At 28.9% G+C, this 14788-nt stretch overlaps 4 protein-coding genes across 11 annotated transcripts; 2 read left to right on the top strand and 2 right to left on the bottom strand.

Annotated features, from left to right (window-relative positions):
• The first annotated feature begins 899 nt into the window (after window positions 1-899).
• Window positions 900-2782, top strand: LOC140669337 (alpha- and gamma-adaptin-binding protein p34). The gene is made up of 6 exons (XM_072899082.1): window positions 900-1300; window positions 1468-1637; window positions 1708-1822; window positions 1941-2090; window positions 2180-2290; window positions 2354-2782. The coding sequence occupies exons 1-6, from the start codon at window positions 1237-1239 to the stop codon at window positions 2524-2526; spliced, it is 783 nt and encodes a 260-aa protein (XP_072755183.1). The 5' UTR covers window positions 900-1236; the 3' UTR covers window positions 2527-2782.
• A 712-nt stretch (window positions 2783-3494) lies between these two features.
• On the bottom strand, window positions 3495-5305 carry Ciapin1 (cytokine induced apoptosis inhibitor 1). Its single transcript, XM_072899044.1, has 6 exons — window positions 4935-5305; window positions 4618-4837; window positions 4210-4535; window positions 4004-4133; window positions 3787-3899; window positions 3495-3674 (listed from the first exon to the last, which is right to left on the bottom strand). The coding sequence occupies exons 2-6, from the start codon at window positions 4784-4786 to the stop codon at window positions 3561-3563; spliced, it is 852 nt and encodes a 283-aa protein (XP_072755145.1). The 5' UTR covers window positions 4787-4837; window positions 4935-5305; the 3' UTR covers window positions 3495-3560.
• A 544-nt stretch (window positions 5306-5849) lies between these two features.
• Window positions 5850-10219, top strand: Alars-m (alanine--tRNA ligase, mitochondrial). The gene is made up of 12 exons (XM_072899059.1): window positions 5850-6186; window positions 6264-6437; window positions 6534-6874; window positions 7094-7375; window positions 7460-7604; window positions 7703-7875; window positions 8002-8327; window positions 8413-8671; window positions 8810-9205; window positions 9284-9640; window positions 9718-9901; window positions 9989-10219. Exons 1-12 carry the CDS (start codon window positions 5965-5967, stop codon window positions 10217-10219), a joined length of 3090 nt encoding a protein of 1029 aa, XP_072755160.1. The 5' UTR covers window positions 5850-5964.
• Ptpmt1 (protein tyrosine phosphatase, mitochondrial 1) lies at window positions 9670-14622 on the bottom strand. Of its 8 annotated transcripts, none has more exons than XM_072899068.1 (6): window positions 14489-14622; window positions 13644-13721; window positions 11775-11917; window positions 11081-11161; window positions 10717-10959; window positions 9670-10640 (listed from the first exon to the last, which is right to left on the bottom strand). In XM_072899068.1, exons 2-6 carry the CDS (start codon window positions 13657-13659, stop codon window positions 10512-10514), a joined length of 612 nt encoding a protein of 203 aa, XP_072755169.1. In that variant the 5' UTR covers window positions 13660-13721; window positions 14489-14622; the 3' UTR covers window positions 9670-10511. The 8 variants fall into 8 exon arrangements, with proteins under 8 accessions (XP_072755169.1, XP_072755168.1, XP_072755171.1 ...); XM_072899067.1 differs by lacking the exon at window positions 14489-14622 and adding an exon at window positions 14090-14232; XM_072899070.1 differs by lacking the exon at window positions 14489-14622 and adding an exon at window positions 13988-14193.
• Between the last annotated feature and the right edge of the window lie 166 nt (window positions 14623-14788).

Genomic DNA, 14788 nt, shown 5'->3' with positions numbered 1-14788 from the left:
TCTTGATAAACTATTGTTAATATCAGAAAATAATACACGACAATATATGTAGCTATCTCGATAATAGATTCGTATAAAATATAATTTATTGAAAAATATAACTTGTGTTCAAAATTTATAATAAATAAATAATAAAAAATAGCAAATTAATTACTTTAAATAATTAAATAATATTTAAAATTGTGTTTTCTTTATTTACACTATAGAAATTTTATATTAATCATATTTATACATTGTACTTATTCACTTTTCACGCATACATCATAACTTCACACTTCACACACACATCGAAAAGACTATTTATCACTTCACAGTAACGCAATTCCTGTCACATTGGATAACTTCAACCGAAAACAATATTTTTATCATAGTCAACAGAATCTCATGTATCTATTTAAATAATATCGGTATATTTACAATAAATTATCTTTCTCAGGACATCCGCCATTTCCGTGATTCTATCGTTCTATATTTACGTAATACAATTTTATATAAAGCAAAATGTTAAAATAATAAATGGATAAATTATTTATCTTTGTTTTGCATTAAAAATATTATATTGATATTTTATAATCTATAATATATATTTTTTATTGCATTTTCTAAAAATATTGCAAAGATAAAATGTTTCAATATATTTTTTATTATGTCCGTAATAATTTTTTTCTAAAGAAGCTTTAATATATATTAGAAATTATTAAATATTAAATTTTATATTATATAAGCAAATATTTAATCTAATTTTAATTTTTTTTCTATATGTGTGTTTTTTCGCATATGATAGTTTTATAGTTTTATATTATATAGATTATGCGCCTAAACCAGCTACAATGTATTGTACATTTTATGGACATTTTATTTTAAATAGTCCGTGTTGAGTTTTAGTTGGCAACACGTCATACACGAATGAAAGTAATGTGTATATAGTATATATATATCTATTTGTGTGGAAATAATTTCTTTTCAGTACTACTAGGCTACACGTAGGAAGATGCTATTAGCGTGTTCTGTCCTTGTTTAACTTTCAGTAATAAAGATAGAACATTTTTCATAGCGTCTCTTCAAACGCAGTGCTAAAATTCTGTAGTACTGTCACCTGTCACTGACAGCTTCTCTCGGAACATCTGATCTAACCTAATAGCCCTAACTCAATAGCTTTATTCTTTATTCACACATTAATTATAATTCAATAAAATTCTCTTAATAATTCTTGGATATAAATTTCAATTATTTATAATGAATTTACCTCGAGTATTGATCGTTAGCACTAAAGAAGGAAAAGCTAAGGAAATTGCAGAAAGTGAGTATCAACAATATGTACAAGTATTAATAATGTATACTCAAAATTTATAGCTTTCATATGAAATTTCTGTGTGACCACGATTTTACAATTCTATTACTCCTGAATGAATAATATAACTAAATTCTTATAACATTATACTTTGTGTGTTATTATTTTTAATGTAGACATAGGTGCAGAACGATTATCCGAGAAAGATGACATTGTGGATTATTTATGGAACATTGACAACAAATATTACACATCACAGATATTAATATGCACCATAGAAAGCATATCCAATAAACTCCCAACGGAAGGAATCAATGCATTGATCCTGTACCATGATCCACAGACAGTAAGATACATAATTGCACTGGAAGTTAGCGATTGAATTAATATTTGTTGATGGCAATCAATTTCTATAGAACAATGTGGATCAAGAACTAGAGCATTTGGCATCCTTAGCTAATTCATTAACAACAGCAGAAGTATTTTTATTTTCCTGCAGTGCAATAACTGATACACTTCTGCGAGATAAAGGTACAGTTATAATATTGAAAATATTGATTATGTTATATCTGAATATATTATAAACATCATAGATGAATATGAATGTATGTTTATTCTATTGCAAAATTTATTATTTTATATATTTCAGTGCTAAATTGGTGTTTACATAACAAATTTGAACTGGTTGAATTAGATCAAACAGGAGATTCAGAATCTGATACAGAGGGTAACAAATATGGCATTGAAAGAATCATAGAAGCTTTACATGCTCATACATGGCCTAATATTGTACTGAAAAGTAATGTATAACAAATTTTTGCTGTTAACATAGAAATATAGACATATTTTCCATCTCTTTAAATAAAAATAAAATATGTTTTATTACAGATAAACCATGTGTAGATGAAACACCTGAAGTGAATGAAATTGAAGAACAATTTGAAAACATTCGATTAGAACGCGATCCTTCGGAAAGGCTACGTATGCAAGACATGCTTGGTCGGTACAGATCAGGAATTATAGAAAGAGTATATTATTACTTATTTTATCAAATATTTACAGATGGCATTATGGGTGATGAAAATGCAGACTTTGGAGAGCTATTTGGTCAATTTATGGCTATGAAAGAACATGCAGCATCTCTACCAACAAATGAAAGACGTGTAGTGGCTGAGCAAGTAGTCACTGCCTTTTGGAAAGCTATGGGCGGCGATCTTCTAGAAATTGAGGATTAAATTAAACATTCATATATCAGTATATTATTTAGATTAATTATAAATTGATTTAAAATCCACTAGAAAGCTAAAAATAATAAAACAATTGTATAGGTTTGCATATTATATGTGCATCAAGAATGTATGAACAAAACCGTTTTTAAGAAAAGTTGCATATAGTTTAAATGTACAGTGTTATATATTAGATAAAGAGATCACACAGATTTTAATAATACTATATTATTAAAATTTTGTTTCATTTGTCGGCTATAAAGAATTTACATAAATATAATTGTAATAGATATATATTATTATGTAAAATTATTTAAGGCAACTATAATTTTCTTAATAAAATGATTTTAATTAAGAGTATATTGCAAATTTTTTAAAACATTCATAATCAATATAATAAATATTTAAAGTAAAAATGAAGAAATTAAAATAAGATTTTGCTTGTGTTTAGAGATATCTTCAAAAAATCACGAAAATTATTAAGAAAAAAATATATTTTGGCAAGAGCTAACTAAAATTAACTGTAAATTCAAATATTTCCTCTCCAAATTATATTCTAATATTGAGAAGTTAACATTTAAATTTGAATTATTTCAATTTAATTCACTTCTTACCAAGTGAATTAAATATAATTAATAAGTTCTTATCGAATTATATTCTCTTAATAATTTTTTTGATCATTTCTCGAAGTTAAACACTGTCAAAAGTTATACAATTATATAATGTACATGAAATACATATATGTTTTTTGCATATCTTATAATTAGATTTATTTATCGATGATTACCTATATTGTTATTATTTAATGTTGTTATATTTTAAACAAATTGTTGACAAATAATTTAATTAATAATTTAAATTATTAAGTATGTCTTTATTTAAAAAACAATTGTAATTTATCAATTTCTTTTCTATTGAATATATGTATATACCAGAAAAATATCTAAATTGAAAATGATGATATGAACATAGCACAATTATTTCCTTGAATCAAAATAAGTATTCCTTTATTGCAATTATATATTCATGAAAAAAATCGAAATTCAGGAATCGATAGTTAATTGAGTATCAGGCACAACTACTTTTTCTCCAGGTTTAAAGGCAGGCATTCCAAGATAAGGACAACTGGCACACCTAAATGCATCTCCAAGATAACACTATAACAAATTCATTAAAAATATTCATTATTTAAATTATATAACTAAATAATAAAATATATGACATGTGTATAAATTTTCATTATAATAATGCCAATAATATAAGACATACATTTCCACAAGAGGATCTAATAGTGCTTCCCTGTATGGTTTCGTTATTTAATTCTTCTGCGAATCCACATGTACAATCTTTACATGCTTTTCGTTTGCCTGTTGTCGAACAGACTAGAAAAAGTAGATTTACTCAAGTTATGCAAATATTTAAATTTGTCTAATTTTACAATATGACAGATATATATATATTTAATTTTCATTTATGTTAACTTTACCTCTTAAAGATGATGCATCTGGCTTCACAAGATCTGATTCATCTAAAAGTTCATCTTCATCTATCAAATTGTCTACTTTCCATACATTAGTTTTTTTTTCTGTGAATGATAAAGGAACACTAGAACCCACCTAAATTATTAAGGAAAAATGTATTACAAAAAAGTTTTCTTTTCTTAAATAAGATATAAACTGATATATAACTAACCTCAAATGATGGTTTATTTGCTAGTACTTTGCAAATATCTTCTGCATTACTATATACTTCCAGTAAAAGATTTTTACTCTCTGAATCTTTGTCTAAGCTCTTTTGTTCTACATTTTTTACTATGAAACCAGATAACTTTAATCTAGATATTCTTTCAGAATAAATAAGTTGTGTATCCAACTTTCTCACTTCTGGTAATGGTTCATAAATGACAAGTGAGCCATTAGGTTTCAGAATTCTCAATGATTCTGTTAAGAATTCATCGTTTGTGCATGGCTGTATAAAAATGGCAATAACGGCATTGAAAGTAGATGCAGTGTAATTTTCTAAAAATAATGTATATGTATCAGTAATTATTAATACAATAAAAATGCTTACACAATTCAGATAAAAGTTGCATATAATTACCCTTTTTCAAATCCAATAAATTCGTGGTATACATTTTGCCAAGGTGTCCAATACATTGCTTGACTGCAGAATTAAATTTCGCTGTATCATAAGGAAAAAACGCTTCATTTCCCAATATAACGAGAACCTCGTTTCCTTCATTGAGAAGAGATGTCATGTGTTGCATCATTGCAATAGTGATTAGGCAAAATAATTAGTATATTTATTCCCACACGAGCAACTATGAAAAATATGTATCTTTTTTATAACACAATAAAGTTGAAAAAAATAATCTCTTTTTATATCAAGATAAATTTTATATCAGATAAAATGCTTACATATTGTCTTTTTTTAAATATCGGAAAACCGTGTGAAAAATCAACAGTCGACTGAACCACAGACGACTATGACTTGATACTTGATAGTCATGTGATATACGAAACTATAAATATGATGCGTTCGCATGTATCGTCTTGTACGCACAAGAGTTATTAAAGAAACATGATTAGGCAGGTCAGCAAATGTTAGAATATGTATCTCAGACGATTAAAATCTTCGAAAAATTTAAATTACATATTAAAAATACATATCGCAAATAATAAAATTTAACCGCAACTTATTTCAATTTGATTTACTTCACATATACATAATTAATTATGTGCGAAAGTTCTCGATTATGCGTGAAAAATATATGTATTTCAGTGAGCATCTCTTATGATTAAATATTCTTACTGTTGATGATTATCTCTTATTACGTTATTTAATATGTTGTTACATGTAAATAATTACAGACATAAAATTGTGAACCAAACTGAATAAGTTTTGCTAATTAAAATTTCAAGAGCTGAATTTTCGAACTTTGATAAGCCAACCAGTGAAGTCAATCTAATATTAAAGGCCGCCGCACACACTTTTACATAACGCATAATGCACATACATAAAGAAACTGATAGGTCTATAAACACATGCATAAGGAATTCAACCAATCGAATTCCTTATGTATATATGCATTATGCGTTATGGAAAAGTGTGCGCTGTGGCCTTTAGACAAACATGATTTGACAAGAGATGGCGCGATTAAAATTTTAGCGCGAATTTTTAAAATACACTATTTCTCCATATATTTGTGTATTAATTTTTATAAAGTAGTTTCTGCATTTTTATAAAATCTGAAGTTTATAAACTTAATTATCTTATTGATAGTACACTTTTAAATTGATAACTGATAATTGATATTTATTCCAGGTGGATATTAATTGAATTTTTGTCCGCACCTCCTAACCATGCTATGCAACACAAAGTGATCTCCAATGACTCCAAATATATATGTGAACTTTTGTAAAAGCTAACTATTTAATTATTTGTATCATGTATTATTTATGCTCGATAATTAATCCCGTAACGAAGAAGATGATCTTTTATAAATCCATTCGCTCGTACAGTCAATTTAGCAACAAACCTGCTAACTTGATCAGGAAAGAATTTTTAGATTATTTTTCCAAGGATTTAAAACATAGTTTTATTCGTTCCAGTCCTGTCTCTCCAATTGCTGATCAATCGCTGGCATTTATCAATGCTGGTATGAATCAGGTATGCCTTTTTTTAAATAATTTATTTCTATTAAGCAATCTTTCGATAAATATGTTTCTTATCTCACATATCTTTAGTTTAAAGGAATCTTCTTAGATTATCACAAACCATCTGCAGCAAAAGTTGTCAATTCACAAAAATGTATCAGAGTTGGTGGAAAGCACAATGATTTAAGCGTTGTTGGTAATGATAGTTATCATCATACGTTCTTTGAAATGCTTGGCAATTGGTCCTTTGGAGATTATTTTAAAGTATGTATAAGACACATAATATAACATTGTTCACACAATTGTCAATATTTTTTAAAATCATTTATATAATCATTTATATAATCTAACTGTTCTCAGGAGGATGCTTGTGCATATGCCTGGAATCTTTTAACAAATGTATATGGTATACCTGAAGAATGTCTGTATGTAACATATTTCGGTGGTAATGAGAAGTTAGGCATGGCTCCAGATCTGGAATGCAAGGATATTTGGTTAAAGCTCGGTCTTTCAGAATATAAAATTCTACCTTTTGATATAAAAGAGAATTTCTGGGAAATGGGAACATCAGGTCCTTGTGGACCTTGCACAGAAATACATGTAGATTATATGAAACGAAGTACCAATCAAGCCAAACGGGTGAATAAAGGATATGCAGATCTTATGGAATTGTGGAATATAGTTTTTATACAGTATGAAAGGTGAGTTATCGATTTCTAAAAAAATATTGAGTGCTTTAAATTAATTAAATCAATAAATAATAATGTTTTTAATATATTTTACTAATTATTTTAGTACTTTGTGTATTAAATCTTTAAACACACATTGTTTGTGAAATTTTTTTTTTATATTACATAAAGTTTAATTGTAAAAGTTATAAAATTGCATAGTCTATTAAATATCGTGATATTTTATGTTAGGCTTGCAAATGGATGTATAGTACCTTTACCAAAACATCATGTTGATACAGGCATGGGACTTGAACGATTAGTTACTTTTCTACAAGGGAAAAAATCGAATTATGATACAGATCTTTTCCAACCACTATTTAATGCGATACAAAAGCACTCAAATGCACCAAAATATAAAGGAACATTTGGCGATGATGATACCATCAAACTTGACTACAGTTATAGAATTCTTGCAGATCATGCGAGAATGGTTACCGTTGCATTAGCTGATAATATGTTACCTGAGCAAAAGTATGTGATATTTCAGTATCTATAATTTTTTCATTAAATATGTATGAATATAATAGTAAAAAAAAATATTTTACAATTTACCAGTCATAAACTACGGAGAATATTACGGAATGCGATAGATGTTGGAGAAAAAATATTCAAGAAACCTGGCATAGTTGCTGAGCTTGCCTGCACTGTGGCTGATAATTTAGGTGCAGCTTATCCAGAATTGCAGAATAATCTGAAACAGGTAATGTCAAATAAGACTACTGAAATTGTTTTTGTTAAAAAAAGAACCATTGAATTATATTTTACGTGGTCTTAACATCGTTGGATGCAATTTGTCAGGTGCAAAAAATAATAGATTTCGAGGAAGATTTATTCAAAAGATTACGGAATACTTCTGGTAAAAAATGGAATAAGATGATTGAAGTTCGTCCTGAACTAGCCTCAATCACTGATTGGATGGCCCCTGGTCTAGTCGATGGCTACAAAGAATTGCAATCCATGTTGAAAGAATTGTAAGATATTTGAAACAAAATAGAATTTGATATATTATAGATAAAGAAATTATTTTGTGCATCTGTTGCATAATATTATACATTAATATATGTAATAATTCATATGTGATAATATGTGATTTACAGGCGTAAAACTAACGTGTTACCAGGAACTATTGCATTTAAGCTGTATGATACATATGGCCTTAATTCAGAAACTATAACGGAACTAGCACAAATTGAGTCATTACATTTTGATGAAGTCGACTTTGAAAAGCAACTTGATAATCGTAGATATCAATCGAGAATTGGATTAGACAAATGTAGCATCCTTACCAAAGAGTCTTTGGGAATACTTGAAGAAAATCATGTACCTAAGACGGATGATTCATTTAAATACAATTATACATACAATGGAAGTAACTATGAATTTCCAGCACTTAACAGCAAACTTATTGGCATTATTATCAATGGTAAAGTAAATCTCATAGATATATCTTCTAATTAAAGTATAATTTAATGCAGCTTTAAAACTAATATCTATTTTATATATTGTAGGGGAATTAGTTACACATAAAAATTATTCTAAAACTACAAAACTTAACAATGGAAAAGCTATAAACATTAAAGAGATATTAAATAGTACAGATGAAATCGGCATTATATTGGATAAAACTGTATGTTATTCATCAGAAGGTGGTCAAGTTTCAGATAAAGGAAACATTTGTATCAAAAATCTACTTTTCAACATAGACAATGTCAGAAAAATAAATGGTTATGTGATTCATTCTGGATATTTTGTCAAGACAGATTTACCGTAAATATCTTTTATATTTTTTTATATTTAGATGCTTGTACAAAATTATTTCAGAATTTTAATTATATGATTATTGTAAAAAATTAATTAAATAATCAGTACATATATGTGAAACAATAAAATTATACATTTTTTTAGCACATCAGAACTCGATTTACAAATGGGAGACGATTGTCTAGTCAATATAGAACCAAATATTCGTGTTGGAGCTATGAAACATCATACAGCAGCACATTTATTGAATGCAGCCTTAAAACAAGTTATGCAAGTAATTTTTCAAAGTAGTTGTGCAGTTAATGTGGACAATTTAAAATTTCAGTTTAATTCATTCGGTGAGCAACTTACATTGGAGCAAATGAGAATAATAGAACATTGTATTAATAACGTCATACAAGCTCACGCTCCAACAATTGTACAAACTTTGAATTTACTTGAACTACTAAAACAAGATAATGTTACATTAATCCCTGGGGAAATATACCCTTACACAGGAATTAAAGTCATAGAAATCAACACTGATAATTTAAAAACAAAGTTAGTAAATTCCAATTTTAAACGTCGAGAAATTTTCTAAGTTTTACTTTACAATTAATACCTATTACATGTTTATAGGGAAACGTGTTGCGGCACTCATGTACATAATACAAGTGTTTTACAACACTTTTGCTTTTTAACATATACCTCAAAGGGAGCAACAAAGCGCACTGTTAAAGCCGTTGTTGGCCAAGAGGCTTTACGTATTAAACAGACTGGTGAAAGAATATTTCGGAGAATTGCGGAGCTAGAAGAAACATTAAAAAGTGGCAAATTCACATATGAACAATTTAAGGGAGAAATAAATCGAATAAAACAAGAAATTAATAATCCAAATATACAAATATCATTATCTTATTTAATTAAAGAAGAATGCTTAACACATTTAGAGAATTTGAGCAAAGCAATGTGGTTGCAAGAAAAAGAAATCGAAAAGTATGTAATATAGATATCTCACATTCACCTGAATATAAAATATATGTATTCATCTGTTCGATTATAATATTTTACAGGACTTCTATAATTCGTGAAATCACTGATACTATGAATTCATCATCTTGTTTTATCATACATTGTCTAAACAAAAATCCTACATATTTGTCATTACACGAAGTTATATCTCTCTTTTCTAAGCTACCAATATTAGTTCTAGCCGTTAACAATGAATCTGTAAAAGCAAGATGTTCTGTACCACAGGTACTTATATTTCATTCATTTGTTTAAATGTACGTTTTAATATTGCTTGATTGTGTGTTTTATGAATAATTACTATTTTCCATGTAGGAGATGGCTTCTAATGCGTTTAATGCACAAATCTGGATGGAGATCGTTCTTCAAATTTTTAATGCAAAGCAAGGATCTATTAAGGGATTCAAACCCATGTTAATTGCGAGCATGAAATCTACACAGGTGTCACAGGATTTTCAAATACATATAGAAAAAGCAGTGATTGAGGCTACTAAATTTGCATCCATGCATTTAAAAAAGATGGAGCTTACTAATAAGAATCGATAAGCGATGTACTTATTACAAACAATTATGATTAGCATTAGAAGTACTATTATAATAAATTTATATTTATGTATATAGATTATACATAAATATGTACATATTGTAATAAATTCATATATATATATAATATACTTTTGCTATGTTCAAGTTAGCAAGTATATGATGTACATACACAGAGTAGTATCTAACAATAATTAAAATTTCACCTATTTATACATTATTCATTCATATATAAATAATAAAAAAAATATATATATATAAATAAAATATATGTATATGTAAAAACTCTTTTTAATTATGACTTAGGTTGTATATGTTCCACATAAAATTGTTTTAACGCAGACCATTGTGCTGTATGAAGCAATATATGTGGTCTTTTGGTTCGCATATAATTTACTGCTTCTTCAGGCGTCCAATTATTTTTCTAAAACAAAACATTTTATGATTTAATAATTCAAATGATTTTTAGTGTTTTTACACTTAATGCCATCTAATCTCACTATTATTAAATAACATGCAACCAATGTTGCGCTTCTTGTTCTTCCTGCTTTACAATGAACATAAACCGTGCCAGGTTGAGTGCGTCCATTAATAATACCTGGTGGATTACCTAGTTTTCTAGTAGATACTGTGCGGAATTTATTAATAAAGTTTACACCGTTCTGCAGTTTTTCTTGAGAGGGTGCTTGAAAAATATCTGTTGTAGATAATTGTAGAAATTCTACATTGTGTCTGTGCCATTCCTGACAGGAAAAAAATAATATTACACTAATTTCTGCATATAAGATTGTTTTTTACACATGCTAAGTTTTTATATATTATGCTATTTTATTTTCCAAATCTAAGTCTTACTGTCACACATACCTTCTCTGTATTAGATAATAGAGACAATTCATAATCTTCATTCATAGATACAACAGCCTTAATATTTTCATTGTCGATTAACTGAAATAGACAAGAAAAATTGAAATGTAAATGATATATATAATAATTTTATTTCAATATTTATATTATAATTTAGTAGTTGTTTCATTAAGTTATATTTATTCAAATAATTTAAATTTCAAATATATTACATTTTAATATATCAATATATATATATACATGTTTTTTATAATACATACTTAAATATTCTAAAAGACATATACATTATGTATTATATAATAGAGATGTTTGTAGTATCTTTTTTTTATAGATAGTATTAAAAAATAAAACTAAAAATAAGACTAAAAAAAGAAAAAAATGTCTCTCTTAAAAATATTATATTGTAGTAAAGTAATATCATTGAATAACATACATGTATAAATATTATGTGTATGTATATATATATATATATATATATATATATATATATATATATATATATATTATACATATTGAGTAAAGTAATATTATATAGAAGTTTGTTCAAAACTTATTTTCTATTTTCATAAAAGAAAATCACATTTATAACAAATTATCTAAAAAAATATCAAGCAAAGTATCAATGATCATATAAACTTTTTTTAAATCAAATTTAATAAAAAAACAGAGTGAATTAAAATTATAGAAGACATACCTGCTTCGTCGTTCGCCGGAATGGTAAAGCGCCCAATATGACAGTTTCGTCTATTTTATCATACCAGTTCCGAGTCGTGATCTTTTCCATAATGACGTTGTAAAACAAGGTCGGATAAAACGTTACTCTCGCAAACATCTTTGCTACAAATTAATTCAAAAGAAGTGTCGTTAATTCGAATAAGAAAAAATATGCCTCAGAATAAAACTTTCACTCAGCTTTCCCGATCAGGTATATGATATAACGGTAAATTTGATCTCTTAAATAAATCGAAAAATAAATCAATCTTATTTAATTTTATCGGTTTTTTTCTCTCCGATACGATACGTTCTTCTGTACATTTCACGAGAGTAGCAACGAATGAAAGAAACAGAAGCTGTTTTTATGGGAATAAATGATTTGGTATGTGACCGGTTGACCTCCCGCGGAATACAAAGCAGAGATCTAAACTGGCATAAAAGCAAGAAGACGATGACAGAGAAAACTACCGAGTTGCAGTTACATATGCTCTTCTTTTTGTTATATGTATTGTTGATACTTTTTTGTATTTTTTTTTAATATTTCTATACTACATTATGAAAATAAATGTACATAATTTTACATAGATAAACATGTATTAGACATGTACTATATATATATATCAGGAAGTCTAAAATAAAATTCTTACAGATGTGTGTTTTCACTTATAAAAAATTAACAAAGTTATTTGATTTTAAGGATGAAATATGATAATTGCAAGGTAATTCTTTACTAAAAATTATAGTTTTCTTCAAGGTTATTCAGGTATAAGATATATAAAATTTATGAACTTGTATTTTTTTCAATTAAAAATATTTTTTATAAATTAAGTATCATATATATAATATATATTTACATAAAATTATCATTATTATCATTAAGCTAATCTAATATCGCATTCCTGTGACGGTTCTATTAAATCTATATCTAAGCAATAAGATCCCAACTCTCCTTTTCTAAATAAGTTGACTAAATATTCTGCTGCAAATTGTAAATTTGGCATAGTTACTATTTGTCTATCAAAGGTTCTTACTGTTATAGTTTTTCTAAACTTTGCAGCAATAAATGTAAGCACATGTATTACATTATCATTTGGTTCTGGCAAACCTAGCTTTTCTACATATTCAAATCGGCCATTCTTATTTAACCAAAACAGTAAATAATCAGCAAGTGCTTCTGATCCTACCACATGATCTTGTAAACATCCTGCTAAAGCCAGTTTAAAACCAGCATGAATGTCATTAATAGAAGGAGCTAAAATACCCGGTGTATCAAAGAGATATACTAATGGATCTTCCGATATTTTTATGTGGGTCAATACAGAACGTGTGATACCAGCTTCTGCGCCGACATGAGTAGCCTTGGCCATGTTAAGGTGATTGCTTCTTAAACGATTAATTAGAGAGGACTTTCCAACATTGGGCACACCAATAACCATTATGGAATAAGCCTCTGCCTCTATTCTATTATAACGCGTTGAATTAGATATTAACTTCTTAGCTAAAGGTAAGATTTTCTTCATGTGTTTGCATTGCTCATCCTTGAGATTTGTAAATATGATATTGGATAGGCCCTCTCTGTTCAGTGTAGAGACTATATTTTCTGAATATCTTGTATCTGCTAGATCCCTTTTGCTCAATACAAGTATATGTGGTTTCAAGCCTGTCAAAGTCCTGCTAAAATCCGCATAACGTCCGGAAATTGGTATTCGTGCATCGTGAACCTCTATAACGCAATCGACATTTTTCAATCGTTGCTGCATCTGTTTCAAACCCTTCGTCATATGCCCAGGGAACCATCGTATTGCCTTTGGAAATACAAACTTGTGTCGCAAATTAGCGACTACTTTACCTCCCGTGTTTGTCATCGTACTGCAGTTTTGACGTATGCCCTTGTTATGTCTTCAAATAGTCAGTTCTCCCATAAATTCTGAAACATCAATACATAATTGATTAAAAATTAAAATTTGTATAAGTATCACATGTTTGAATGCTTGATAATTGATAGTTGCACGAACGAAATAAAAATAAAATAAAAAATATATTCCGTTTATGCCGAGATATACCTAGAAATAATTTGCAAGATTTATGTCAAAATCGTAAATCGAATATTAATTGATATCAATCCAAAAGTATAAAAATGTCAGCGTTGAGGTTATCGGTAGTTTAGTCAAGTCAAAATAACAATACACGTACACGTGAACCAACGTGAGCTACGCGGAAAGGTACATTTCCATGAAAACATAAAATTCTGTCAAACGAGATTGCGAAACGTTTATTTGTAATTATATAACTCACAGGCTGAATAACAGAGTATCGATTATTTAGCTTTCGAATAATGCGATCAGCATCTCGCGTAAGGTTTGCTTATTTTTAACATGTAAAGTAGCTTAAAAGCCAACTCGCAAGCACAGCAGACGACGCGTTAATCAGTCTAACCAATCGCGCGCGCGATTCGCACGCGATTGCGCGACCGCGTGTTGTCAGTACTACGCTTGCGTAGCTCGCACTCGCAACCGTGCGAAAGTCCACATGAGCCTGTTGCCAGTTATTGATCCTGGCGCGATTAAACAACACCGCATTGCCGTCAACTACGAAAACAATTCTCGCCACGTCTCGGCCGCGTTCGCGCTCGGCGTAAAAGCGTTGACCGATAAATCGTCGTCGTCCTCGTGCGCGTTCGAGATACCTGTATACCTGGAGATTTGGTGCGTCAATGAGCGAGCGAGCACACGTTTGCAACATCGAGGTACCGCTGACACGTACTGTCAAGATGTAGAGGATCGGCTCCGCGACAGAGCAACGTCCACCGTGTCGGGAGAGTCGACCCGTACCAAGAGGGAAAGAGAGAGAGAGAGAGAGAGAGAAAGAGAGAGAGAGAGATAGAGAGAGGCAGAGGAGAGAGAAAGAGAGCGAATATGTCACTGGATTTCCGTGAACGAGCTTGAGCTCGTTTTGAAGAGCCGAGAAGACGAGGAGCCTAAATCTTAAAATCCC

This window comes from Anoplolepis gracilipes, chromosome 9 (assembly GCF_047496725.1).
Source record: "Anoplolepis gracilipes chromosome 9, ASM4749672v1, whole genome shotgun sequence".
NCBI classification, from domain to species: domain Eukaryota; kingdom Metazoa; phylum Arthropoda; class Insecta; order Hymenoptera; family Formicidae; genus Anoplolepis; species Anoplolepis gracilipes.
The sequence above is the reverse complement of the archived record's forward strand: the minus strand, read 5'-3'. Positions and strand labels throughout refer to the sequence as shown.

Excerpts from the sequence above, each read along its gene's own strand:
- LOC140669337 (XM_072899082.1), top strand. The coding sequence starts at position 1,237 with ATGAATTTACCTCGAGTATTGATCGTTAGCACTAAAGAAGGAAAAGCT. Across the intron at positions 1,823-1,940 it reads TACACTTCTGCGAGATAAAG|TGCTAAATTGGTGTTTACAT; the intron begins GTACAGTTATAA and ends TATATATTTCAG. Across the intron at positions 2,291-2,353 it reads ACGTATGCAAGACATGCTTG|ATGGCATTATGGGTGATGAA; the intron begins GTCGGTACAGAT and ends AAATATTTACAG.
- Ciapin1 (XM_072899044.1), bottom strand. The coding sequence starts at position 4,786 with ATGATGCAACACATGACATCTCTTCTCAATGAAGGAAACGAGGTTCTC. Across the intron at positions 4,134-4,209 it reads CAAATAAACCATCATTTGAG|GTGGGTTCTAGTGTTCCTTT; the intron begins GTTAGTTATATA and ends TTAATAATTTAG. Across the intron at positions 3,675-3,786 it reads TTAGATCCTCTTGTGGAAAT|TGTTATCTTGGAGATGCATT; the intron begins GTATGTCTTATA and ends AATTTGTTATAG.
- Alars-m (XM_072899059.1), top strand. The coding sequence starts at position 5,965 with ATGTATTATTTATGCTCGATAATTAATCCCGTAACGAAGAAGATGATC. Across the intron at positions 7,605-7,702 it reads TGCAGAATAATCTGAAACAG|GTGCAAAAAATAATAGATTT; the intron begins GTAATGTCAAAT and ends GCAATTTGTCAG. Across the intron at positions 9,902-9,988 it reads CAAGATGTTCTGTACCACAG|GAGATGGCTTCTAATGCGTT; the intron begins GTACTTATATTT and ends TTTTCCATGTAG.
- Ptpmt1 (XM_072899071.1), bottom strand. The coding sequence starts at position 13,659 with ATGACAAACACGGGAGGTAAAGTAGTCGCTAATTTGCGACACAAGTTT. Across the intron at positions 11,918-13,055 it reads ATATCTCTTTGATACACCGG|CAAAGATGTTTGCGAGAGTA; the intron begins GTATTTTAGCTC and ends ATTAATTTGTAG. Across the intron at positions 11,162-11,774 it reads TCCGGCGAACGACGAAGCAG|TTAATCGACAATGAAAATAT; the intron begins GTATGTCTTCTA and ends TGTCTATTTCAG.